Below are 26,649 nucleotides of genomic sequence, written 5' to 3'. Positions count from 1 at the left end.
ACAAAAATGTAGGTACAAATTACTATAATAATATTTTTGTAACAATCTATATGTTATTTTTTTGGTACTGGGAATTAAACTCAAGACCTTGTGCTTGCCAGGCAGGTACTTGGCTGAGCTGTGTGCCCAGCCCTATATGTCTATCTTATGTTGAAGTCTTTTTCTTTATACAGCTTTGGGTTGCTATCTGGTATTCTTCATTTCTTCGGACTACTTTGACCATTTCTAGTATAGGTCTTCTGGTAAGGAACTGTCTCAGCTTTTGTTTTTCTGAATATTTTAATATCTTCCTCACATCGTTGTTTTTTTTTTTCCTTCTTGAGACACAGAGTCTTGCTATGTAGTTCAGATTGGCCTTAAATTCACTGTGTAACCCAGGTTGACCTCAGGCTCCTGAGTGCTTACAGGTGTGTGCCACCATCCCAGTTCTCTTCACATTTGAAGGACAGTTTTGCATAATACAGGTTTCTTTGTTGACAGTTTTTTCTTTTAGCTTTTTGAATGTAGGGGTCCAATGCCTTTGACTTCAAAGCTTCTGATATGATACCTGCTAGTTATCCTTTGAAGATCCCTTGTATGTGACAAAATGTTTCTTGCTGCTTTCCAGATTCTTCTTCTTTTTTTTTTGTCTTTTTCTTTTTTATCGGTACCAGGGATCGAACTCACAACCGCACACTTGCAAGTCAGGTGCTTATGCCACTGAGCTAAATCCCCAGCCCCTTGCTTTCCAGATTCTTTATCTTTGGGCTTTTTTTGGTTTGTTTTGCTTTTTGAGAGAGGGTATCACTAAATAGTTCAGGCTTGCTTGAACTCACATTGCTCTTGCTGCCTCAGCATCCCAAATGCCGGGGTTACAGGTGTGTGCCACTATGCCTGGCCATGTTTGGTTTGTGAGAATTTTATTATATAATGTGATTTGGGATGGGTCTCCTTGAATTCATTTTATTTTAGATTTCATTGAATTTCTTAGATATTTTTATGTCTTTCATACATTTGGAAAGTTTTTTAGCCCTTATTTCTTAAAAAATTCCTTGTGCCCCTTTCCTCTTGTCCCTGGGTCTCTCAGGATTCATGTGTTGATCCACTTGATGCCCAACAGGTGACCTAGATTCATATCACGTTAGGCTTTGTTTATGCTCCCCATTACTAGTAATTTCCATTGTCGTGCCTTCAAGGCCAGATGCTTTTGCCTGCTGAGATCGATCCTTGGATCCTTCTAGTGAATTTGTTATTTTAGTTATTATATTTTTTAGGTTCATAATTTCCTTTTATTTTCCTTTTTCCTGTGTCTTTGTTGCTGTTTCCATTTTGTTCAAACATCATTTTCTTGGCTTTCTCCACATCTTTGTTTAGTTCTTTGAACATTGTAAAGACAGTTGTTTTAAAACAATCGTCTAGATTAGCAACCAGGTCTTCTTTTTAGGGATAGTTTCTGCTGCTTAATTAGTTTTTCAGTTTGAATTGTCATATTTTCCTGTTTCTTTCATGTCTTGTTTTTTAATTGAAAATTGGACATTTGAATCTCATGTGTTTACTCTTGAAATTGCCTTTAGATCTTTACTCATGTCACTTTTTCAGTGAATCTTGCTCTGACCACTCATTTGAAGTTGCAGACCTCTCTTCATGAATGCTCCCTACCCCTTTGGTTCATTTAGTTCCTTAATCTCTTTAACATCTACCAGCCACATGTATATTGTTTATTTTCTCTCCCCACTGGAATGTAGACAGATTAAAAAAAAATCTTTTTGTTTACTGCTGTACCTGTGGCACTTAAAACTATGTTACCATATAATAGTCCTCAGTTAATATTGTTAAAAACGGTGGCGAGTATGTCTCAGTTAGCCTGAAATAAATGCTTAGTATGTATGTATGTATGGTATTTATTTTAGGAGCCTTTTTGAGATAGGGTCTCAGACTCACTATGTAGCCTAGGCTGGCCTTGAATTTGTGGTGATCCTTCTGCATCAACTTCTTGAATGCTAGGATTATAGGTGTGTGCCACCACACCCAGTTTAGTATTTATTTATACCGTAATTTCACAATGAAGTAGAGGTGAAAAACTGTGTAGTAGACAAATGGGAGCCCCTAAGAATGTTTTAGACTGGAAGAGACATTTGACCGAATATATAGAAGTAGTTGTTGTATCTTGCAGAGTAAGGCACTGGATTTTGGAAACGCATACATATAAGATTTGATACCAGGTGATTTGAGAGCCTTATCCGGTCTTCCTGCAGCTCTTCCCCTCCGCATAGATTTCTGTAAGCCAAGGTGACTGGTCTAATTTGTCTCTTTGTTGGCCAGTCTTCATACTACTTAGATCCCAGGATTCTGCCCATGTGTCTCTTCACAGGTTTCACCTGGGTTGCTCTCAACTACCAAATGCATGGGCTTCTCTAAAGGAAGGCTCAGGAAGGAGCAGCTGTTTGTAGGCATGTGACTAGAGTGTGTACGTGTGGGCAGGATGCCCATCTGCATGCCTTTAGGGTCTGTGGTGGTGTAGTGTGGAGCTGGAGGTGGCAGAGAGGAGTAGTAGCTTGGCTGTAGGTCAGGGAAGGCAGTATAGCTTTCTTTATTCCAGGAAGTCTGACATTCAAAATCAGACTGTGCCCACTTGGGCTGTTGTAAAACATGTTTGTTTTACATGAGATGAGAGGAGATGATACCAATTCAACAGGTTTTTTTCTTGATTTACAAATTTAAAATATTTAGGCATATGGTGGTGTATATAGCCTTCTTTTTGTACTTTTGCCTGCAAACCCTTGAAAGTTAGGTTTTACTGCAAAAGGGAACTTTGAAAGAGTAGGGAGGGAGGGATAAGTAAATTCAAAGTAAGAGTTTCAAGCGAGAATGAATAGTAGTTTCAAGTGCTTCTGAGTCTTTATGGCTTATGAAGAAAAATACATCCTTTAAACTTGATAAATAGAATTCAGTAAACATTTCAGTTGAGGAAGGAAGAGTACCTGAGAAAGCAGAAAATGGAGACAATATAAAAGATTTCATTGACTTTACCTGAAAATGGAATTAGAGCAGTAGCTAGGGAGATAGAACTGCAGAAAAGGGCTTTTCCATTTTTAAGATGGAGAGGGTTGTAAAAGCATTTCTATGTTAAAGGAAAGGAGCCAGTAAGAGAAGGTTAAGGAAAAAAGGGATTATCGGTGAATCAAGGCCCAAGATCAAGTGTATAAATCTAACAGTCAGTCTCTGAAAGGAGGAGGGAGATGTGAGAAGGCAGATGTAATGTATTAAAGTTGAGTTTAAGAGGTGAGAGGGCAATAAGCAGTGATCATAGATAAGCAGATTGTGTATTCTTAATGTTGGTTTGTGGTAGTCTCTTGGGTTAGCTTTCTAAGTTTGAGTTCCTACTCTTAGAGAGCAGAGGTTATACCTTAACTGTTTATTAAAGACTTGCTGGTTGATTGAATTGTAATCTGTGATATGAGGCATAGGTTATGTATGTTGGGTCTGTCCTTAGTAATTATTACTTAGTAGTGACTTAAGATTTGAAGTTTGGTAAGAAAAAAAAAACACACCAAAACCTCCAATTTCACAATAACATAGAAATAATGTTTTTACAATGTTGATGTGAATGTATATAATTAAGCTTTGGAGATAATTTATTTTAATAAGTGATTACTATGTGAATCATACCTATTCTGGGAAAAATGTTTTTTTAATAGAATCATATTAATATTTTCTTTTCCCTTCTCACTAGTAGTTCCAAAGAACTGCTGGTTCAGATTTTAGCTCTTGCCAAGTTGTGAAAATAGTGAAGGATGCTTAAACTACTTAACATTCAAATTGTAAGTAAAGTTTATTTCTACTATCACTATGTATATTTAGAAAACAGTTGGAAATAATCATTATCTTACGTGATAACAGTGTGCTTTAGTGTGACAGGACTGTGAAATTTTTTCTTAAATTTTCTTTTCAGAATACAAAGTATTCCTATTTCAAGTTTGTAAAATGAAAAAGAGGACTATTGGTATTGAATCATTCTTAGTGAGATGAAATTTCTGCTTTTAATTAAAAGGTGTTCTATTTTGTTTTCTTCTAAAGCCTAATGAAAATTCTTTATTAGTTTATTTCTATATCTTTAGTCTGATGCTAGTCAGTAAACAGGGATAATATTAATGAATGACTGATTAGAAATATATATTCTTGGGCTGGGGATTTAGCTCAGCGGCATAAGCACCTGCCTTGCAAGCAGGCGGTCGTGAGTTCGATCCCCGGTACTGATAAAAAGAAATAAATAAAAATAAAAATAGAAATATATATTTTCTCTTTATGCTTACTTTGTCTATATTCTTGAAATATGATTTAAAAAATTCTGTTAGAAATTTTGGTACTTACTGTGTATGAAAGATTTAATAATCACAAAATCAAATAAAGAGTAACTTTGAGGAGTAATTCTTTTAGGAATAATTAATGCATAAATCTAGATGATACACATATGATATTTGTCTCAGGAAAAAAAAAACCTTCAGAGCCTTTGTTAAGTAATTACTTGAAACAAGCTGGGCATGGTGGTGCCTACTTTTAATCCCAGCACTTGAGAGGCTGAGGCAGGAGAATCGTTGCAAGTTCAAGACCAGCCTGGACTACAAAGTGAGCTCACGGCCAGCCTGAACTGCATACTAAGATCCTGTCTCAAAAAGACCAAAAAGAAAAAAAAAATTACTTGAAACAATTTGCTGTATTGCTTTGAATTACAGTAATAGCAAAACATTACTGAGGAAAGAATGATAAAAACTTCAGAGGCATTCTGAATGGTTTTACTACTTTATTTTTAAACTGCTTTATTTGAAAGTACAAGGAACTCAGATTAACCTAACAATTCTTATATTAAATGTGAATATAAATGAGATTACTTGTTATAAGCAAAAGACAATTTTAATTATATTATTCAAACAAACAAACAAGCCAAATGTGCCAGAGAAGAATGGACTGTTTAAAAATTAACAAATTAAATTAAATTAATTTTAATTTGTTAAATAGATAGTTTTAGAAATTGTCTCAGCCTAGTACATTTTATGTGTACAATACATAAAAAGATTTTTAAAATTTCTTTTAAAGTATTTTGGGATAAAATATATCTTCATAAATGGAGAAAATTGTAATATTTTATCTCCTGGAATGTAACTCTAATAACATCACCTGTATGCAATGTTTGGTAAGAATTTACTCCATGAGTTCCTAAGCTTGACTCTAAGAAGTAAGTGCTCATTACTGCCCTCTTTTGGGGATATGGATGGAGCCTGTCTTCCTTCTCTAAGTTAAAACAATGTTAAAAGTGAGATTGCAAACTAAGTTATGCTTTATATCCTTCTTGTGTATTTTTTTATAACTTTCAAAATTCTCCCTCTTTTTAGGCTGTCTGGTTAATCATCTTTAGAAGACTGGATTTCTGGATATCTACTCTCCATCTCTGTTGACTTTTAAAACATAATTTAGACCTATAATACTGGCAATCATCTGTGAACTCTGTGAACCTTTAGTTACATTGATTCGTAACGTTTGACGCTTCCTCAGGGGAAAAAACAATGGCATCAGCAGTGGTTGACAGTGGAGGTTCTATTTTGGAGCTTTCCAGCAATGGAGTAGAAAATCAAGAGGTTAGGCATTCAATGTTTTACATTTCTGTTTTGTTCATAGACATTAATGCATAATCTAGTTCTTCAACAGTGGAAAACAGATACTTGGAAGTAGAAATATATAATGCATGACATTATATATGTAATGTGCCGTGGATCCTTCCATAATTTAGGTAGTAAGTTGAGGAAGGAACTATATTTTTAGACCATGTGTATATTAGAATGTACTTGTAGTGGGGAAAAAAATGGAAAGAAAGAATGCTGTAGTATTGGTTGAGACATAAATTTAAAATCTTGATAAAGTTCATTTTCTTGAGGCCGGGGATTTAGCTCAGTGATATAAGTGCCTGCCTGATAAGGGTGAGGTCGTGAGTTCGATCCCTGGTACAAAAAAAAAATTCATTTTCTTGAATTACAAAACACATAGAAATACACTGTGCCTAAATAAGATATATCTTAGGTTAGGATTTTGTATCTGCTGTGTCATCTTTATTTGTTTTTGTTACATTTAATTTTGTGTGATGATTGTATTTTAATCGATGTACTGATAACTGTGGTAACAGTTAATTGGAAAATATACTCAGATTTTGAAATTTTATACATGTGGACTCTTGAGTCATTACCATAGTTTTAAATTTTCATGTTACCGAGAACATTAAAAAACAAGACAGGGGTGGAGGATGGACTTTTATAGCCTCACTTCTAAATTATAAAACGTAACAATGCTGTCATAATAATGGATTCATATTTGGTTAGAGATGCGGTGAGAAAGTGGATTTCTGTATCCCAAGTTAGTTTTTTCTATTTTGTATGTCTGTTCCTGGTATTTGATGTCAGTGTAATGGGATAGTGGCATGCTTGAGAGAAAGTTAGGGCAGAAATGCAGAGCGTGTTTTGGGGCCTGGATTATTTTTTCCCCCCATCTTTGGTGTTTGCACAATTTTTCAAGGTCCTCATCAGGAAATTCAATAGGAGGAGGAATAACTGAAGATATCTTATCAGTCCTTTAGTTTTGTTAGTGAATTTGCCAACTTTTAAATATTTCTTTTATACAAATCTAAAACTTGTTTGAAGTCCATTAAGAGAAACCAAAGCTACAGAGCATATTTTATTCCCATAGTCATTTTATTTCTTGCAAATTAACTTTCTGTATGATTACTTCCAAATGTCATTCACCCAAGAGATCAGTGGCCCAGGGGACTTTTATCCCCTCTCATATCACCCAGACCAAACACTGTTTCTCTTTCCAGGTGCTTTATCATAGAGATTTGTTAAGTTGACATTAAATCCTATGTAGCAGCTGCCAAACACAATAGAAATGTTGTTCAATGGATGATAGTTATCTTGTGTTGATTAATAAGTATCACTGATTTAGGGAAAAAGAAGATAGTTAACTTCTGGAAGGTTTCTTATATTTCTCTTTCTTTATAAGGAACCTCAGGTGTTCTGGATCTAAAGAACTGATTTTCATGGAAGAGAGACAATTTGATAAATGAAAATGTCTTTATGAACTTGTTATTAACTAATAATTACATTGTAGTCTTACAGGGTATTCACATTTTAGGGAAGAAGTCAGAAGAAAACAATACCATTAGTGGCCTATTTATTTACAGTATTTGAGATTGAACCCAGAGTCTTTTCACTGAGCTGTATATCTAGTCTTTATATGTATTTTAAATTTTGAGACAGGGTCTTGCTGAGTTACTAAGTGGACCATACTAGGCTTGAATTTGTGATCCTCCTACCTCAGCCTCCCAGAGTGGTGGAATTATAGGAGTAAGAGATGGAAACATAGAAATATCTAAGGAAAGAAAAGTCTAAGAAAAGAGGAGTTATTGATATTGGGAACATACTTTGATTTTACAAGGAGAGTTTTGAGGATAATGGTATTTGAAAATAGATATTTGTTTCTTGAACATTTCTGGAATATTTCCCATATGGCAAACATCAGTATTCTAAAATACATAGGGTAAGAGAGAAAATGACTTCTCAAGATATTTTAAAAAATTAAATTATTGGCCATGGTGGTGTACACTTGTAATCCTAGCACTCAGGAGGCGAAGACAGGAGGGTAACTGTGAGTTTAAGGCCAGCCTGGGCTACATAAATGAGTATAAGGCCAATCTGGACTACATGGTGACACTGTCTCAAAAAAAAATTAAGTTCATTAGTACATTTTAGGTACACATAATTATCACATTTATCATAGAGAAGCTAAACCTGTACATGATATATCTTGATTCTTTTTTTCCCCATTTCCCTCCCCATTGTGTAATCCCTCTTCCCTTACCTATTTACTTTTTTTTTTTTTTGTCTTTTTCTTTTTATTGGTACTGGGGATCGAACTCAAAACTGCCTGCTTGCAAGGCAGGCGCTGAGCTAAATCTCCAGCCCCCTTACCTATTTACAAAAGCTTGGTTTCCATTTTTTTCTTGTTTTTTTCTTTTCTCTTATTTCTTTTCCTGTCCTCCTCCCTATTTCCCCTTCCCATTTGAACGTATTCTTCCTCTTTAATAATATCTATTGTTTGTCAAGATGTTATAGTCAGAAGATAAAGGGAGACACTTAAAGTGGTGGACATCTGAAGAATTATCATGATTTTGCTTTATTTTTTATAAATTCTCTTCCTGGGGCTGGGGATTTAGCTCAGAGGCATAAGTGCCTGCCTTGCAAGCAAGCAGTCCTAAGTTCGATCCCTGGTACTGATAAAAAATTAAAAAAAATTCTCTTCCTGATTATAAAATAATACATCATATTGAATTAGAGTTTTTCTGTTTCTGAGGCTATCACAGAAATGTAAACTACACTCTAAATTATTTTTGGTACTGGGGATCAAAGTCAAGACTGCGTGCTTGCAAGGCAGGCGCTTATGCTGCTGAGCTAAATCCCCAGCCCTATAACTCTTACTGATACAGGGGAAATAATATAACTTCCACGCTGTGAGATGACACATATGCCAAGTTCATGTTTTCCAGAGTTAAAAAATGAGTTCTAAGGGACAACAGAAGTTAAGAGTAGGAAAAATTTATTGAGAGAGAACTTCTGAGAGACAGGAGGGGACGGGAGGGATTGCCAATGAGCCCTCTTCTCAGGGGAAGTTTTATAGAGCAAAACCACAAGGTAGATACAACATGGGTCTAAACTGTGATCAGCTAATAAGATTACAAGTATAGGTGCTTTGGTAATATTGATCCAGTGGGGAAGCAGGTCATGCAGCAAGTGTGCATGAGAAGAACAAAGTCCTTTAAGGTTCTGGGAATTGAACCCAGGTCCTTGTGCTTGCTAGGTAAACACTGTATCACTGAACTACATTCTGAGTACCTTTAGGAAGAGATGGATCAAGAGGGTCTTGGTCACCCACTCAGGTGACTAATGTCTTTCTAGACTTTATTGGACCAGGTGGTTCCAAGTATAGTATATTGCTTATCCCTTGGGGAGGCATGCAGGCCTGGTCATTCCATCTTTATCTTGAGGCCTGGCTTTAAAGGGATGGGCCTCCAGCCACAGTTGTAATGTGTTCTCATCCTCTGCCTGACTTCCTGGAGAGCCTGGCACTGCCTGCCTGTACTATTGCTACCTAACTTAGGTGTCTGTAATATTACTAGAGAATATGGATATAAAGATTATTTTAAAAAGTAATGTTTATTTACATAGTTAAAATTGTTACCAAATAGACCTTAGATATATAAGAAAATTTACTATTAAGCAAACTTAATGTAATTTATCATATTACTGTAAACCGGATTCTTGATGAAATAGTGTTTTTTGAATTCACTATTTTTGATGACAACTCCTATTATTTCCTTAACATCATTTTATAAACAGCAGAGTTAAAATCTAGCATTCTGTTCATTAGTGAGGTACTGGAGCATATCCTTTAAAATTGGAGAGAATATAAACATGGTCACTTATTTTCTGATAAAAAGACTTTAACAAAGAAGTATACTTTGTTCTTCGATAGAAGAGTTGGAAGGATCAGTACTGTGAAATATGTTAATTTACTCATATGCATTTTATTCTGTTTTTATCAAATGATAGGGCAAGTTTGGAAAAAATTGACTATATGGACCTAAACATCATAGAGAATAATACACATCTTAAGAACAACCAGAACAGAAACCCAGTCAAAAGAATTCCTAATGCCCTTACAAACACAGTAAGCCTTACCATTCCCTTTTGCCTGCAAATGGACTTTGCTGTTGCTTTTTACTCACAAGTGGACCCCTTGCAACTGTGATGACTGTCACAGCAAGTGGGCCTTGATCTTCTGTATGCACATATTCACAAGTCCCACAGAGTCCCACCCCAAATCTCTATAAACACACCTGCCCTGGCCTGGTTCGATGTCTCTGGAGGGCCTACAGTGTTTCCTTGAGTGTACCTTTAAACTTTTTTTTTTGTCTTTTTCCTTTTTATCGGTACTGGGGATTGAACTCACGACTGCCTGCTTGCAAGGCAGGTGCTTATGCCGCTGAGCTAAATCCCCAGCCCCCACCTTTTTTACTTTTGCCTAATAAATCCTTGTGTGTCTCTTACTGATGTGTCCTGAATGTTCTTCTGTAGCTAGGGTGAGTTTCTTTTCTCTGCTTTAGAACCTTCCTATTAGGACTGTTTTTGACCAACAGTAACGTTAGGCAAATGTTTAGTGTTCTTTGGGGGGTAAAATTGGTTCAGGGTGGGAACTGTAGAAGACTCCTTGGAACTGGATGAAAAGGCAACAGTCAGTTACAAAGATTTGGGCCGATGTTGAAGACTCAAAGTAACATAAGCAAAAACACTAGCATTTAAGATAGCACTAGCAGATATCAGTAGTTAGTTTACGTGAAATAATGCAGGAAACAAGTCTATAATAGTTTCCTGGGGCTTTATGGGTGAAATAACAAGGTTATTGTCTTTTAAAGTTCTGAAGACCAGAATTTTGAAATCTAGTGTTGGTTTCTTCTGAGGACTATGAGCAGGATTGGCCTCCATCCCCCTTTCCTAGTTTTCTGCGATATTCTTCCTGTGTCTACATGGTTTTCCTTCTAGATTTGGATTTATGTCCAAATTGTTATTTATTTATCTCTTTATTTAGCTACGCTGGGGATCAAATTCAGAGCCTCACAGGTTCTACGCAGTGGCTGTACCACTGAGCCACATCCTTTCCCCTCAGCATTCTCCCCAGTAAGGATAATGTCAGATTGAATTAGGGATCAACCTAGCTGTTCTAGTGTAATTTGGCAGCTTCAGGCAGTAGGACTTAAACATTTTATGGGGCACAGTTCAACCAACAGGTGGGTGAAGGTGATGTTTCAAAGAATGTAAAAGCCATTGTTTAATGTGTTGACTGTTTTCTTTTGGACAAATGGTGGGGAGTCATTAAAACATTTCATGCAAAGTAATACAAAGGGTTTTGATTGTAAGGTGAAAATGATCCCTCCAAAGTTGAAAGCAAGCCTGGCATACATCTTCTAGCACACACAGTGAAACTTTATCTCAAAACCCAGAAACAAATAAACAAAAGCAGAAACAAAACACAGCAAAACAAAATTGAAAGTAAAGCGATTTGAAGCTTATTGTTTATAACATCACTAGTTGAATACTTACACTGGGGCAGAAACACTGTCCTAAGTACTTTGTCATATTTAATTTTCAAGGGACTTTGTGAGATATGAATATTATTATAATTTGCCTTTTAAATAAGAAACAGGTTTACAGAAGAATAGAGTAGGGGGAAAGGTTTAGTTCTAAGTAGACTGGTTAAACTTGAAGTGTTGGCCAAATATTCCTGTGATAATGTTAAGTTGCTGGTTTATATTTTGGTTCTGGAATTGAGGTGGGTTAGAATGGAGGACCGGCACATAGTCATCTTCAGCATTGCGGTGCTGTTTGCGGTGCTGTTTGCGAGCATGGCTGGGCTTGTCTGAAGCCATAGATTAGGGTGGAAAATAAAAAATAGTGAAGAGATAGCTGTGTGCGCCGCCTGGTCTTGATTTGACAATGGTGGGGGGAGGTAGAAAAGAATAGAAGAACCCCCACCCCCAGTGTTGGGTATTTAATTCAGCACTTTTGCTCTGAACTGCATCCCCAGCCCTTTATATTTTTTTATTTTGAGACAGGGTCTCAGTCACTAAATTGCTTAGGCTGGACTTGAACTTGTGGGCTCCTGTCTCAGCCTCCCATAGTACTGATTACAGGTCTGCACTGCCACACCTGGTAAGTAAGGAAAAATTTTTAAAATGAGGTAGTGGTCAGTGTGTAAGGATATGAAGTATAGCAGCAGGGAATGGAAACTGAAATAAAATTTTTGTTAATGGTGCTGAAGATGAAAGCCCGGCTTCCTACATTCTAGGGCAAGTCCTGTGCCACCGAGCCACACACTCAGCCCCTTATCACTGACCGTGGGTGAGGTAAGTTTCTCTTAGAAAGTGGACTGCAGGTGAGCCAGTCATCACATTTCTTCTTGAGAGGTGTGCGCAAGTATAAAAAGTAAAGGTCAGTTAAAATTCAGTTAAAAGGAGTGTTTTTACTAAAGTTGGAAAGGTTTTAGCTTTTTAAAAAATGGTCAAATACTAAAACAGCAAAATAAGCAAAGCTTAACTAAGAAGCAAAGAGCCAGAATCATCGTTAATGGAAAAGAGGGTGTGGATAGAATTTCAGCTTTTTTATAAAATTCTAGTCCTCAATTATTTCATGGTTTAGAAAGTTTGATTTACTTCTACTTCTAGGGTAGAGGTGAGGAATTCATAATATAAAACAATCTGGTATTAATTTCGTTATTAAAATACTATAAAGCTGGGTGCAGCGGTATGCATGTGTAGTGTGAACTCTTCTGAAGTTCAAGAGGATTGCTTGAGACGGGTTCACAGCCAGTCTGGACGATGTAGCAAGGTATTATCTCAAAAAATCTATGTGGGTCTGCTTCTCATTCATAGCTGTCTGATAGCCAGGTAGTGCTTGCCTGGAGGCCAAGGCTATAAGATTGAGCCAGAAGCACAGAGAGTTTAAATATTGCTTTATGCAGTGTGTGAGAAAGAAATTTTTTGTAATATTAAAAAGTTTAGGACTCACATTCTTTGTCTTAGGCAGACTAGGAATTATTAGCCAATATAACATATACTTTATATTTTAAAAGTAATTTTGCTATATCTTCATTTCACAACTTATTTAAATTCTTGATGAAATGTTTCATACAAAATGAAGAGTGTATAAAATACATACATAGCCAGGTATGGTGGCTCATGACTATAATCCCAGCACTTGGAAGTGTGTGCGGCAGGAGGATAGATGCAAGTTTTAAGTTACCCTGGGCTACTTGGTGAGTTTAAGAACCACAGGAACTACATAGCGAGATCCTGTCTTAAAAACGTATATATGTAACAAAAACAGTAAATTTTGCCTATTTCTCAGGTTAAGAAATATAAATTATTAATATTTTAGCTTTCTTATATCCCATTCTTATCCTCAGGGGTGCCATTGTCTTGACTTATATATTTCTATTTTCTTGATAGTTTTTTTTTTAGCATTTGTGGAACTATTCCTAGATAATATGTTAATCTGTCTTACTTTCCTGTGGCTGAGACACAGTACTTGACACCAACACCTTAAAGGAGGAAAGGTGTATTTTGGCCCACAGTTCGTAAAAGTTTCAGTCCGTGGTAGGCTGGCTCCAAGGCAGGGCAGCATGGCAGAGAGGAATTGCTCAGGACATGGCAGGCAGGAAGCAGAGAGCGGGGAAGGAGATGGGGAGAAAGGGAGAGAGATGAGAGAGAAGAGATCAAGGGAGATGAAGAGGACGCTAACTCTAACCCTAACCCTTAACCCTCAACCCTCCCATGCCATGCCCCCAGTGACCCACCTCCAACCAGCTTTACCTCCCAAGGGCACTTTTAACTGTGAACTCACTAATAGACCAATCAATTGGTGCCTGTCGTGCTCCCATGATCCAGTCCCACCCCTACTCCACCTATGAGCACCTGAGGCTTTGGGGAGAAACCGTAACAGGCACCTAGCTGAGTTTGAGAAGGTCATGATTAATAAGGCTCACAGGAGAAGATACCTGTATGGAAGATTGCTGAGTTTCTGGTGCTTCTCCTTAGGTACTAAGTGGCAGTATTAGGAGTTCTTGGAAACGTAAGGCATTATCCTGGCTGTGCTACAGTATGAGCTGGATGTTACATATTCACTATTTATGTGATCATGTGAAGAGAGTTTTGTTCTGTATTTTTTGTTTCTAAGTTGGGGGTGGTCCCTCTAACATTTATTAGGAGTGGAGCAAAGCAGAACACATCCGGGTGTGACATGAATGTCTTCCGTTGACCCCAGACTGTGGGAAAGGTAGAGTGAATAGATACATCAAAGCAAGCAGAGTATGGATGAGTACCTGGCACAGGCTTACTGGGCATTGTGTCCTTAGGACAGCATTAGTAGGTATCTTAGTCATAACAGCTGTTGTGCTGTGGTAGGAGTCACGTTTCTGCCCTCCAGACTGGTTGCTCTTTTAAGTTGAGTACATAGGTGGCATCCTAGAATCTCTCCCAGTCTTCCTGAAGATTCCTGTTCTGTTTGCCACATGTTGGATGTCCTGTGTCTTGTGTCCTATATCCTAAATTGGCTTTGTTTTTTAAAAAGTTGACACTTTTTTTCAATGGGATATGTCTTCAGGTGCATCTTAGGGTGGGTGGAAGATAAATGTTTTGAGTTTATATCAAATATTTTTATTCCTCTTCCAGAAGATAGTTTGGGTGATAAATTCTAGGTTGTTCTTTTTTTTTTTGTCTTTTTCTTTTTTATCGGTACCGGGGATCAAACTCACGACCATGCACCTGCAAGGCAGGCGCTTATGCTGCTGAGCTAAATCCCCAGCCCCTGATAAATTCTAGGTTGGAAATATTTTTCCTTCATAATTTCTAAAAGTTGTGCCACTGTCATCTTCTTTCTGATATGACTATTGAGAAGATTGAAGTCTGTTCTGATGTTCTTTGTGTGGTGGACAGCCTGTATTTTATTTCCAGAATCATTTTTTTGTCCCCTGTATTACACAGTGATGTGTTTCAGAGTAGACATTACTTTTGGGTTTTTTTGCTAGACACTTGGCAAGTTCTTTCAAATGAGCAGTTTATATCCTCAGCTCTAAAAAAATTTTTAAATTGTTTATTGGAACAGTTTCAATATACATAATGATCATAATCATCATAGGGAATTTGTGCCTTGCATATTTTGATTCCTCTTTTTTTTTAGAAAAATTCACTTATTTTGTCCAAACCTTACTTCACTTGCCTCCTTTCCTATTTGCTCTTGCTGGAACTCCCGTAAACTCATAGTTTTGGAACTCCAGGACTGGTCGTCTCATTTTGTCTTACCATTTTTCTCTAGTTCCTGGAGATCGCTTCTTTTTTTTTTTTGGTCTTTTTCCTTTTTTTATCGGTACTGGGGATCGAACTCAAAACTGCCTGCTTGCAAGGCAGGCGCTTATGCCGCTGAGCTAAATTCTGAGCCCCAATCGCTTCATTTTTATTTTTCAAGTCTATTGTTGCTGCTGGTGGTGCTCTTCCTCCTCCTCCTGCACTTGGTCCTTTTGCATCTTCCTCTTCCTTTTCCCATGCTCCTCTTCTTCCACAAAACTGTGTTGTTGTTTCTTAATTCTTCCTTTTTCTCTCCTCATTCTTTCTCCACAAAACTATTGTTACTTCTCTTCCTCTGTCTTCCTCACTCCTTCTCTCCCTTCTTCCCCTCAACAGAACTCTCGTTTCCCCCTTCCCAGAGCTCCCTTCTCTTTCCCCCTTGTCTTGGAGGTGCTTGGGAAATGAACCCAGGGGCATGTCCCTGGCCCTATTTCTTCATTTTAGTCATCGTGTTTTTAATTTCTAAGACCTCCTTTCTTTGTCTTTTAATTTAGAATATCCTTGACTGCATTGTGTCCTGTACTTGTTTTATGTCTAGTAAACTTTACTTCTTGGAAGAAGCAGTTGGCATTTTCTGTGGATTTGCTTGCTATACAGTACGGTACGTCCTTGCCCAGCTTTATTTGCTTTCCTGGATCTGCTTAAGTACCTAAGAATCTGTGTACTTTCAGTGTTCTAAGATTGTATTGCTCTTACCTTCTCTTGTGTGTTGCTCTTAATTTTTCTGTGAGTTTAGGAATAAAATATTCCTACCTGTTGTAGTGGCATTCATGAAGGAGTAACATTATCTACCTATTTTTAATCCACTGTCATAATTCTCAAGCCCCAATTACTGAAAATGTTTAATCCATACCTTTTGAAACTTTAAAAGATGATAAAAGTTAGCTCTTGTCATCTCTTGTTTTTATGTCAGTGTTTGTGATGTGTTGTGTGGCTTGCTGAGGGCTGTGTGAGCTGAGGGTTTGTGAGTGAGTCTGGAGTCTTGCGGATGAAGAAGGGTTGATTGCTGTGAACTTTGCTCTTGTAGGACAGTGGAAAGGCTGCTGAGTATCGCGCAGTGATTGTGGAGCCGGTCCCCAGTGCCCGAGTAGAGCAGGGCTACGCGGCTCAGGTGTTGGTCTATGACGATGGAACTTACCTGATGGAAGATGTGGCGGAAGAGCAAGAAGTTGAGACCGAGAATGTGGAAACAGGTAGACATTTCACAAAATATTCATTGCTTAACGCTTCATTATCTTACTTACTTTAGCAGTATGATTGCCAGGTAAATCTCGTATTGAATAACCTCTTTCTAATTCTATTTAGTATACTATGGGAAACAGTGAAAGAACTCCGTGTAGGAAATTTGTATAGACTGTAATTTTTTTTGGTGCCAGGGATTGAACTCACAGCCTTGTGTTTGCCAGGCAGGCGCTTATGCCTTAGAGCTAAATTCCCATCCCCTAGATTGTAATTCTTTGAGAGCCTCATGTAATGGGCCCTACTAACAAAGTTACGGTACCACAATGATAAAATTATTTTCTTGGTGGGAAGCACAGATACTAGTTGTTGTCTAGTTGTTGACCTCAACTCCTTAGCTCAGTAGGTTAGTATATGAAGTAACTTTTTGTTTTGTTTTGTTTTTTTGAGGCACTGTGAAGTTCAGGCTGGCCTTGGGTTCAAAGCCCAGGCTGACCTCAAACTCATGGTGATCCTCCTGCCTTAGACTCCTAAGTACTGGAATTACAGGCATGTACAACCACTATGGTATTTTTATCTTATAACTCATTAAAAGTTTTATTTATTTATTTATCTTTTTTAAGACAGAGTCTTGCTATGCAGTTCAGGCTGGCTTTGAGCTCACATTGTAGCCCAGGCTGGTCTCGAGCTCACAGTGATCCTCCAGCTTCAGCCTCCCAAGTGCTGGGACTACAGGTGTGTTTGTCACCACACCCAGCTTCATTAAAAGTTTAAAAAAAAAAAAAAAACTATCAATACTGATAGAGTTGTACTTTTTCCCCCTTTAAGTCAGAAGTAGGAATCATTGTATCAGTCAGATTCCTTTTCCCTTGTAATCTTAGAAATCTTGTTCTTTGCATCTAGCTGTACATGTTGTGGTGATTGGGGTGGAGGATGGGCTACATTCCCATCCCTTTTTTATCTTTTTGTTTTGAGATGGGCTGTTACTTAATTGCCCAGGCTGGGTTTGGACTTGTGACCCTCCTGACTCAGCCTCCCTGTAGTGCTGGGATTGCAGTTGTATACCACCATACTCTGCTAACTGTTTAGTTGGTGAATTAGTATATATTGGTGGTGAACCTATGGCACACATGTAGATTTTCTTTTAAGACAAAAGATGAAACTGAAGTCTCAGTATTCATGTTTTATTGCAGTGTTGGCACTTTGTAATAGATAAGTGGATTTTGGGTTGCAATTTGGGCACACTTCTCTAAAAGATTCGCCATCATTGGTATACTGTGTAATTGTTGGGGAAATCTTTTCACTTTTGTAGCGACCCTAAAAAAAAAGAGTATTGTCCTAGAAGAATTTTAGTGATCATTATGCAGTAATAAACATGAAAATTTATCTTAATTTAACTGTTAATGTTGGAAAAAATACTTAATACTTGACTTGTAGGCCTAGTAAAAATTTTTAAGTATTCAGATACTTTTCTATGAGTATAGTAAACCTCATGATCATGGGTTTTTGAATATTTGATGTCTTTGTGCTTTGCCCAGTGGTCCCCTAGGGCTGATTGCTTCTTCTAGCTTAAAGTTTTATTTCTTTTTTCTTTTTTTTGGTGGTGTTGCTCTTGAACTGAGGGATTAGAAATTCCTTGCTCTTAGAGCAGGTAGGATAGAGCAGTAAGGATAGCTGTATCAGCAAATGACGGGTGAAATATTACTCAGTTTATTTTATAAAAACAAGCAGTCAGCTAGATGTGATATTGAACACTTATAATCCTAGTACTGAAGAGGCTGAGACAGGAGGATTACATAGCAAGACTGTGTTTCAGAAAGTAAAAAATTAATTAAAAAACTAAGGGGCTTTAGTTCAGTGGGGATTTAGTTCAGTGGCGTAAATGTCTACCTGGCAAGTTCAGGGTTGTGAATTTAATCCCTGGTACCAAAAACAAAGCAAAGCAAAACAAAACAAACCCAACCCCAAGAAGCCAGACATTATATAGTCTTCTTGACCACGTGTAGGTTGGGACCTGACTAATGATAGATAATATATGACTCTTTATAATAAGGTTTGGAAAATTTTCCAATTTGAGGGTAGAAGTATAGTGACTGAGATGAATTTTTTTCCTTGAGGAAAACAGAATAGTAAAAGTATTATGATATTTTGAAGTATATATTATACTGATTTTACTATTGGCATGTAACAAATAAAACAAGTTACACAAGAAAATGTGTAATGGATGTAGGCCTGCACAGCATAAAAGTGTGATAGATTAAATTGAATGAGAAAATAAAGGTAGAACCTGTTTGAAATTTACATATGATATTTTGATCAAATAATGAGAATAAATTTTGGTATCTAATGAGAAATTTGGAAAGCTGGGCATGGTAGTGCACACCTATAATCTCAGCCCTTGGGAGGCTGAGGCAAGAGGATCTTCAAGTTTGAGGCCAGCCTGATCTGTATAGTGAGTTCAAGGCCAGCTTGAACTATATAACAAGACCTTGTCTCAAAAACAAACAAAACTTTAAAAAAATCAATTCTACATGCCGAAGTTGCATAAGTAGATAAATGTTTATTAAAATACTGGAGCAGGTCACCAAATTTTATTAGTTTATAATTGATTGTAAATACTTCGTAAATTTAATCAGGTAAAAGCTGTTTTAAATAGGAAGTAACTATGATCTACATAAAAAGTCTGTTTTAGTTTTGTTGAAGTCTGAATGATATTATTCATTAGACAGAAATGAGCAACTGTGGTGCAAGGTGGCAGGAGTCTGGGGAAAGAATACTTTCATACTATTTTATAAGTGGCACTTGAATATTTGATAACGATTTTTAGACTTTTCTTTGTCACAAAAGGAAATGTTAGCAAGTCACATTATATGAAATATCCCTGAAGTTTCTCTTTCATATCAGATTCCGCTTCAACTCATAAGTTTCAGTGTAATTTTATTGGGATAGCTAGTAGTCATAGATTCTTGTTTGTATCAGTACATCTGAGCTTCATTTTGTTTCTGTTGCTAAACATTTTGGGCTGGAGATTTAGTTCAGTGGTGTAAGTGCCTGCTTGGCAAGTTGAGGTTGTAAGTTCGATCCTGGTATCCTCTCCAAATTGCATTTTTAAATGAATTAAACTCTGAATAAATTTTCATTCTTCTGATTCCTAAACCATACATGGATGAATAAAAGTTGTTGTGACCTACTGTAATGTATGTTTCCTTTTAGGTAGTGATTAGGATCAGGTTCTTTTCTTGTGACAGTAATTTGTAATTTAAATTCCACATACATTTGAGTGTTGGAGAAAAAAAGAAAAGTAAAAGGAATATTTACAAGATTGTAGTTTTTATTTGGTGAATTGAGGTCTGTGTTTCCATGTATACATCTAGGAAGCACTTGTGGAAATGCTCCCATATTATAAGTTAGCTTATATCAGGTATTGTTATATCGGCTAAGAATGCTCATAGGTTTTGTTTTGTTATGTAAAATTTTGTTGTGTTTTGTTTGAGACAGGATCTTGCTATGTAGTTCAAGCTGGCCTTTTTGTCTGGTGAAAATATTGTGTATTCCCCAGCATTTTTCTAATGTGCATCACTTGGACTATGCTATCTCAGCTTCCAAGGTTGAGGCACAGCTGTCTGAAACTTTTCCACAACTGTTTTGGCCACACTGTGTTTTATGATCTTCTATTACACCATCCGAATTTTAGGCAAATCTCTTTTTTTGGTACTGGGGATTGAACTCACCTCGGGCTTGCCAGGTAGGCAATTCTTATAAATACCTGGTGAGTCTATTTGCACCTTAAAGACAGAAGCCATATTTTATTGTTGAAATTAGTGTTGACCATAGAATAACTAATTTGGAAATACAAACTGGGACAAATTGAATTTTGAGTAAGCAGTGTAATATAATCAAGAACCAGTTGCGGCTGGGCTTGGTGGTGCACACCTGTAACCCAGCAATGTGGAGGGGGACTGCTGTGAATTTAAGGCCAGCCCGCACCATATAGTGAGACCCTGTCTCAACAGCAAAGCAGAGCGAAACAAAACAAAACTACTATATAAAATCTTAAATATATTTTCTTTTTTTGGTTAAATATATGCAAATATTGATTACCTTTAAGGTTATTTAAAATATGAAAAGATAGTCATCCAAAAAACATAAGTATAGTCATCTAAGGTATTACATCAAAGTAATAATATTGTCATATTTAGATGTGCTTTATTGTATAATTCCAGTTAGTTTTAAATATTCTTGATGATAACTAAATTTGGTTATTTTTATAACAAAATCAATATATGTTCAATGGAAAAATTGAAGTACTGCAAAAATAAACTTGACAAAGTCATCACTCATAGTTTTACCAGCAGGGAGAACAGTGACTGCTGTGTTGCCCATCATCTCTCTGAACTTTGAGACTCAACTGATCGCTGACCTTAGCCTTTCAGACAGCTGAAAAGGCACATGCTAACTTTCCCAGCTGACCACTGCTGCTTTTACATTTACTTCTAGTCTTTGTTTTTTTTTTTTTTTTTTTTTCTTGCACCATAGATCAAACACTCGACCTCATGTTTGTTAGGCAGGCACATAAGCCACTGAGCTAAATCCCTGACCTCAGTTAGTTTTTTTTTTGTTCTTTTTTGGAGTACTTGTGATCAAACTCATGACCTTGCACTTACCAGGCAGGTGCTTATGCCACTGAGCTAAGCCCCCAGCCCCTCGTTTTGTTTTTTGAGACATAGTTTCGGTGGATAGTTCAGACTGTCCTTGAACTTGTAATGGTTCCCAGGCTGGTCTCAGCTCACAGTGACCTTCCTACTGCTTCAGCCTCCCAGGTGCTGGGATCTCAGTGTGTGCTTCTATTCCCGGCTACCTCTTAGTCTCTTAATGTACATTTTAAGCATAATTATCTTGTTATATGTAACACAAGCACACTTACTAATCTTTATTAATAAACACAGGCTGTATTAATACCCTTTTAGCTTCTTTCTTCTGTCTTCTGATCAGTATGGGCATGATTGTGCTTTTTAACCAGGCATAAAAATGTAAGACATTACCAGGTGCAGTAGTGTATGCCTGTAATCCCTGTAGTATCTGAGAGTCTGAGGCAGGTGGATTACAAATTTGAGCCCTGCCCTGGCAATTTAGCAGTTTAGTGAGACCCTATCTCAAAATACAAAATAAAAAGGGTTATGGCTATCACTTAGTGCCAAGGCTCTGGGTTCAGTCACTAGTATCACAAAAGCAAAATAAAAGTCAAAACAAGACATAAAAAGTTATTCTCAGTGGTTACAGTTATATAAAGAAAACCTTAAAAAGGTTTTTTACTAAGCAGTGAATTTCTGTTTAAAGACTGGCTGAAAAGATAGATGGATAATAAGGATTTTTATATAATCCAGTAAGAAAACTGCTTTTTTAAAAAAATGAAAGCATAGGCTCTTAAGTACAGTTTTTAAAAATAAAAATCATGTTTTTTAACTGAAAAATTAGAAGCCACATTTCTTTCTTGAAAACTATTAGAACTAATTTGAGTTCACGATGAGCTGTGATAACTTGTATTTGTTACATCAGAAATCCTCCCTGTGGCACAAAAGGGACGCTTTTAATTAGAAAATATTATTGCCACAGGGAGGTAGAAGAGCGACATGAAAAACTGGGGACCTGAAAAGGAGCCCCTCTTCTAGTATTACCAGAAGGTGAAACAGATTGAGCCAGAAGGAAGACAGTGCTGGTAGGTTGGCTTTTAACTTATTAAGAATGTTTATATTTCTATATTTCATTAAAATTACTTCATCTGCCTAAACCATTTTACACAAGATGATGATGATTTCTTTTAAGGAGGGAGAAATAATGAAGTAGTTTTCCTCCTAAACAATTTGTTGTTATCCCTTATTCCTGGTATTTGTTTCTTTTAATAAATGAAGTTCTAAGGGCTTTGGAAGTGGCTGTTGCTTGACCATCTTCAATTCTGTCTTTTTTCCCTCTTGTATTTATTTATTTATTTATTTATTTATTTATTTATTTATTTTTTGTCTTTTTCATTTTTATCGGTACCAGGGATCGAACTCACGACTGCACACTTGTAAGGCAGGTGCTTATGCTGCTGAGCTAAATCCCCAGCCCCTGTATTTCTTCTTTTAATCTAGGTATTTTCCTAAATTAAAAAAAAATGTTTTCTTCCAATTAAATTTTGAGATTAGGTGTAGGAATCCAACTTTATTTAGTTTTCATCCTACATTTATTTAAATTGTAATTACTCTGATACAAATCAATAGAAGTATTGAAAAGATTTTTTAATATTTCAGTATCTGTACTTTATGTATCTAAGATGCTGTCATTGGTAAGAAACATGACTTTTGCACCATTAAAGGAAAAAATGCTACCAATTTTCATTTTTAGAGAGTTGCTGAGCATGGTGGCACACACCTGTAATCCTAGTACTCGGGAGGCTGAGGCAGGAGGATCACTGTGTGTTTGAGTCCACCCTAATATACATAGCAAGACCCTGTCTCCAGAAGTATTTTATGATCTCTCAAACTAATCTAGAATTTGGAATCCTTCTGCCTCAGCCTCCCAACTAGCTGGGATTACTTGGGTAAATCAACATGCCCAACATGATTGAGGACTTTTTAACTTTGAATCTGTCTTTTTTGGTTTGGGGGCAGAGAGTTATTAAAGGACACTTGGCAGCCTTTTAAGAATGGTAAGCAGTAGAAGAATATTTTACCTTACCATGAATAAAAAAATTGAAAAAAAAGTGGTAAGCAGAGTTTTTTTTAATATAGATTTATTCCAAGCTAATGTGTGCAGTAAATGAAAAGAGAAATAAAAGCTAAACTTCTTAGGTTCTTTGTTGTAGTTTCTTGTTAACTAGTTAACTATTCCAAATCACATCCACTGTTTTGTCTGCCTATACATATCTGGGCTGTAGGTATGCTCATTGGCTACATTAAGATGGTTGTAAAAGTAGTAGAGATTAAGATAACTGCATAGCAGTCATTGCTGTGTGGAATAAGAAACTGGGTGCTTTGATGCAATGCTGCTCTAGGAGGAGGAATCATTGTCTCTTATTCACCTTCCATGCCTGTTGTATAAATTGTGGGCTTTACCAGTAGTTCTGAGTGAATGCTGTGACTGTTTGTCACATTGGTTAGGTTTGTCTTTTGGTAATTCCTCAGTAACTTATGTAATAGGAGTATTATTTTGAGTTAAGGTATTTCTTTTGATTCTGATGTCTTTGAGGACCAGCATATCTAACAGTTACCTTGAAACCCTGCTAGTATTTTCAACACTGCACACTGGTTTACGTTTTCATTGACGACATACACAGTGTTGCAGGCCTCATATGTCATAGTAAATTCCATAAGCTCCTGTTATGGCTTGTGTCTAGATGTTTCCTGAAAACCTCATAGATTACACAAGTAGCAGTTCATCATACTAATAAATGTCTGGAAGTTAATGGCCAGCGCTTTAAAAATGTAGAGGCCAAAGGTAATTGTACTAATTTCATGATGTCAATAAATTTGGTCTTAAAAAATTTATAGGCAGGTGTGTTTGAACATGCCTGTAATTCCAGCACTTGGCAGGCTGAGGCTGGAAGATCGGGACAAATTGGAGGCCAGCCAGGATTACAAACACCCAAAAAACTACAAAATTGCTTTTCCTGAAGTGTGTGTACATTTTTTTGGTGGACTCTGTCTGTGCATGTGCTTGAATTTAGGGAGTACTCTAATCTAACGTCAAGGTCCTGGAGTTTCCATAGAGCAGGTATAAAATCCCTGGTCTCCTGATTCCCAAACCACTGTCTTTATGTGTTTCAGTTTTTTTGAAACCATAGTTCACATTGGCTTTGAACTCATTTGTGACCTTGCCTCAGCCTCCTCTAAGTGCTAGGATTACAAGGGTACACTACCACACTGCCACCGAATTCATTCTGTGTTTTCCAGTAAGCTTCTATAAAATAATTGTTAATGCATGCTTTGAATTTTTGTTTTGCTACCAAATACTGGAACAGAATGGTGTCTGTCTTCTACCTTTAATACTTGTGTAACCTTTAGGAAGCTGCTCAGGTTTTCTTAGTGTGAATTTCCTTATCTGCCAAATGGAGAATGTAGTTTTCTTTCACCCTTGTGAAAATTAACAAGGCATTTCCAGTGTTTAGCATGCACTAGTATAAGGAAAGCCTAATCCATTCTTCACATTGGTACTAGTATAAGCATTCTTTTTTTTTTTTTTTTGTCTTTTTCATTTTTATCAGTACCAGGGATTGAACTCACGACTGCCTGCTTACAAGGCAGGTGCTTATGCCGCTGAGCTAAATCCCCAGCCCTTAGTATAAGCATTCTAAAATGTAATATGCAGGGGCTGGGGATTTAGCTCAGCGGCATAAGCGCCTGCCTTGCAAGCAGGCAGTTGTGAGTTCGATCCCCGGTACCAATAAAAAGGAAAAAGACACACAAAAAAAAAAATGTAATATGCATTGTAACTTTGTCTCATTAAGTCTCTTCCATAATTGTTATAATATGCTGGGTAAAATCAGTGTCCTAAAAAAATATTAGAGGGCTAGAGATACAGTTCAGTAGTACAGGCAGTAGTACAGGGCAAGCGTAGCACGTATGAGGCCATAGGTTCAATTCCCAGTGCAAAAACAAAAAACCAGAGAAAGGTATATAATATTATCATACTTAACTTTTTGTTTTTAGCTCTTACCATTTTTATTTTTCTCTGACTAGCTTTCAAAAGTTTGTAAGGCTTACACTTTGCCTAAAAAGTTCTTTTCATTTTTACCTGGTTATTCTTCAAATCTATGGCTAGGCATCTCTGGGAAGAATTTCTGAACCCTTCCAGGTTTTGTCAGTGTGGTCATGGGGTGCTGCCCACAACTGCCAGGAGAGTTAAATTTAGTATGTGCATCATATTTCCATCTCAACAGTCAAGCATTTCTGAATTTAGAAGACCCAAATATTTCCAGTGAGATTAATGGGTTTATTAGTAGAGCTCTGTTTAGCTGTTGGGAGACTTTTTAATACCTTCACAACATGAAAATTCCCAATAGAATGGTAAAGATGGCTCTTTATTACAGTCATCAACTATTGATTATATTACCCTAATGTTACATTTTCTTTGATTTCTTTTTTTTTTTTTTTTTAGCACTGGGCATAGAACTCATGATCTTATGTTTGCCAAGCAGGCACTTACGACGCTGAGCTAAACCCCCGGCCCCCTTTACTTTTAATTTTTAACAGCGGCCTTTGGGGCTGGGGATTTAGCTCAGTGGCATAAGCGCCTGCCTTGTAAGCAGGCAGTCATGAGTTCAATCCCCGGTACCGACAAAAAGGAAAAAGACCAAAAAAAAAAAAAAAAAAAAAAAAAAAAAACAGGGCCTGGGGGTTTAGCTCAGTGGCATAAGCACCTATCTTGCAAGTAGGCGGTCGTGAGTTCGATCCCCGCTACCGATAAAAATGAAAAAGACAAAAAAAAAAACCCCAGAAAACAAAACAACAATAAACAAGGGCCTTTAAAAGTCAAATATGCTTCAGGAAATTTGAGGGGACAAGAGGGCGAAGAAGTGTCTGAGGGTCTCTGGAAATGTCCTTAGAGTGGCAAGGAGCTGGTCACTTAGGGATCAGGAGCACTTTACTGTTAATATTTGTAAGGTTTTCAGTCTTTTTGTGTTGTGAGTTTCTTTGGCCATAGGTTGAAGCCTACAAATCTTGTTTTGTTTTTAAGTATATAAAGTAAAATTCCTAGTGTTATTAAGGAATTGAATATATTAAAGGATAGTTAGCGGACTATCTTAAATTTAGATGTGTCAGTGCGTGTGCTTCTTGATGAATGAGGGAATTAGATTTAGTGGCAGACCTAATCCAGTGCTGTACTTTCAAAGTAGTGGTGACTCTATTGCTATGTCTCATAACAAATGTACTAGAAGGTGGGAATACCTATGTGTGTATTGGCCATGGAATCACAGAAATTGTAAACTACTGTTGCTTATATTTTACTTAAAGTTGAGGTGCTGTACTTCATATAAAGCTCAGATGCTACAGTCTCACCTGTGTGTTAACAGTCTTGCACCTTTGCGTGCTTTCTTCTGTGTTTTGCCTGGACTTCCGTTCTCTTTTCCTTAATAACCCATGGTAGGGCTCTGAAAACCATTTTAGATATGTTGTATATTAAGTATGATTTTACACTTTTGAGGAAGAAAAGGTTTTCAAGTATGGGGGTAGTTTTTCACTTTGTTTAATTGATCAACTTTAACTGTTGCAGCATGTAGCATATCTCGTGACGTTCAACTTGGTTTTAGATGCATTCATCTCCATGACAAAAATTAGTGGCTAGGAGTAGTCAGGAGTTTGCAAACTCAAGCATAATTAAAATTATCTAAAAGGCTTACAGTACACACTGCTGAAACAGAACTTTTTTGAGACAAGGTTTTACTTAGTTCATGCTGGCCTTGAACCCATTATGTAATCTAGACTGGCCTTTAACTTGTGGTGATTCTCCTACCTACG

At 36.9% G+C, this 26,649-nt stretch overlaps 1 protein-coding gene across 14 annotated transcripts in view; it reads left to right on the top strand.

The window, feature by feature from the left end:
• Elf2 (E74 like ETS transcription factor 2) overlaps nucleotides 1-26,649 on the top strand; it is a 93,134-nt gene that overhangs the window by 26,909 nt on the left and 39,576 nt on the right. For 5 of the 14 annotated variants that reach the window (XM_063260776.1, XM_063260783.1, XM_063260779.1 and 2 more), the window contains exons 2-5: nucleotides 3,713-3,800; nucleotides 5,370-5,612; nucleotides 9,630-9,747; nucleotides 16,002-16,167. The exons of 2 other annotated variants lie outside the window; for them this stretch is intronic. In XM_063260776.1, the coding sequence (XP_063116846.1) occupies nucleotides 9,655-9,747; nucleotides 16,002-16,167 (259 nt within the window). In that variant the 5' untranslated portion in view covers nucleotides 3,713-3,800; nucleotides 5,370-5,612; nucleotides 9,630-9,654. Of the gene's footprint in view, nucleotides 1-3,712; nucleotides 3,801-5,369; nucleotides 5,613-9,629; nucleotides 9,748-16,001; nucleotides 16,168-21,766; nucleotides 21,870-26,649 lie in introns of those variants that run through there. 7 more of the 14 variants (XM_063260782.1, XM_063260780.1, XM_063260778.1 and 4 more) reach the window with 4 other exon arrangements.

This window comes from Cavia porcellus, unplaced genomic scaffold (genome assembly GCF_034190915.1).
Source record: "Cavia porcellus strain 051 isolate PalLab524CR breed Dunkin Hartley unplaced genomic scaffold, mCavPor4.1 scaffold_14, whole genome shotgun sequence".
Classification (NCBI taxonomy): Eukaryota; Metazoa; Chordata; class Mammalia; order Rodentia; family Caviidae; genus Cavia; species Cavia porcellus.
This window is presented reverse-complemented; position numbering and strand designations above follow the sequence as displayed.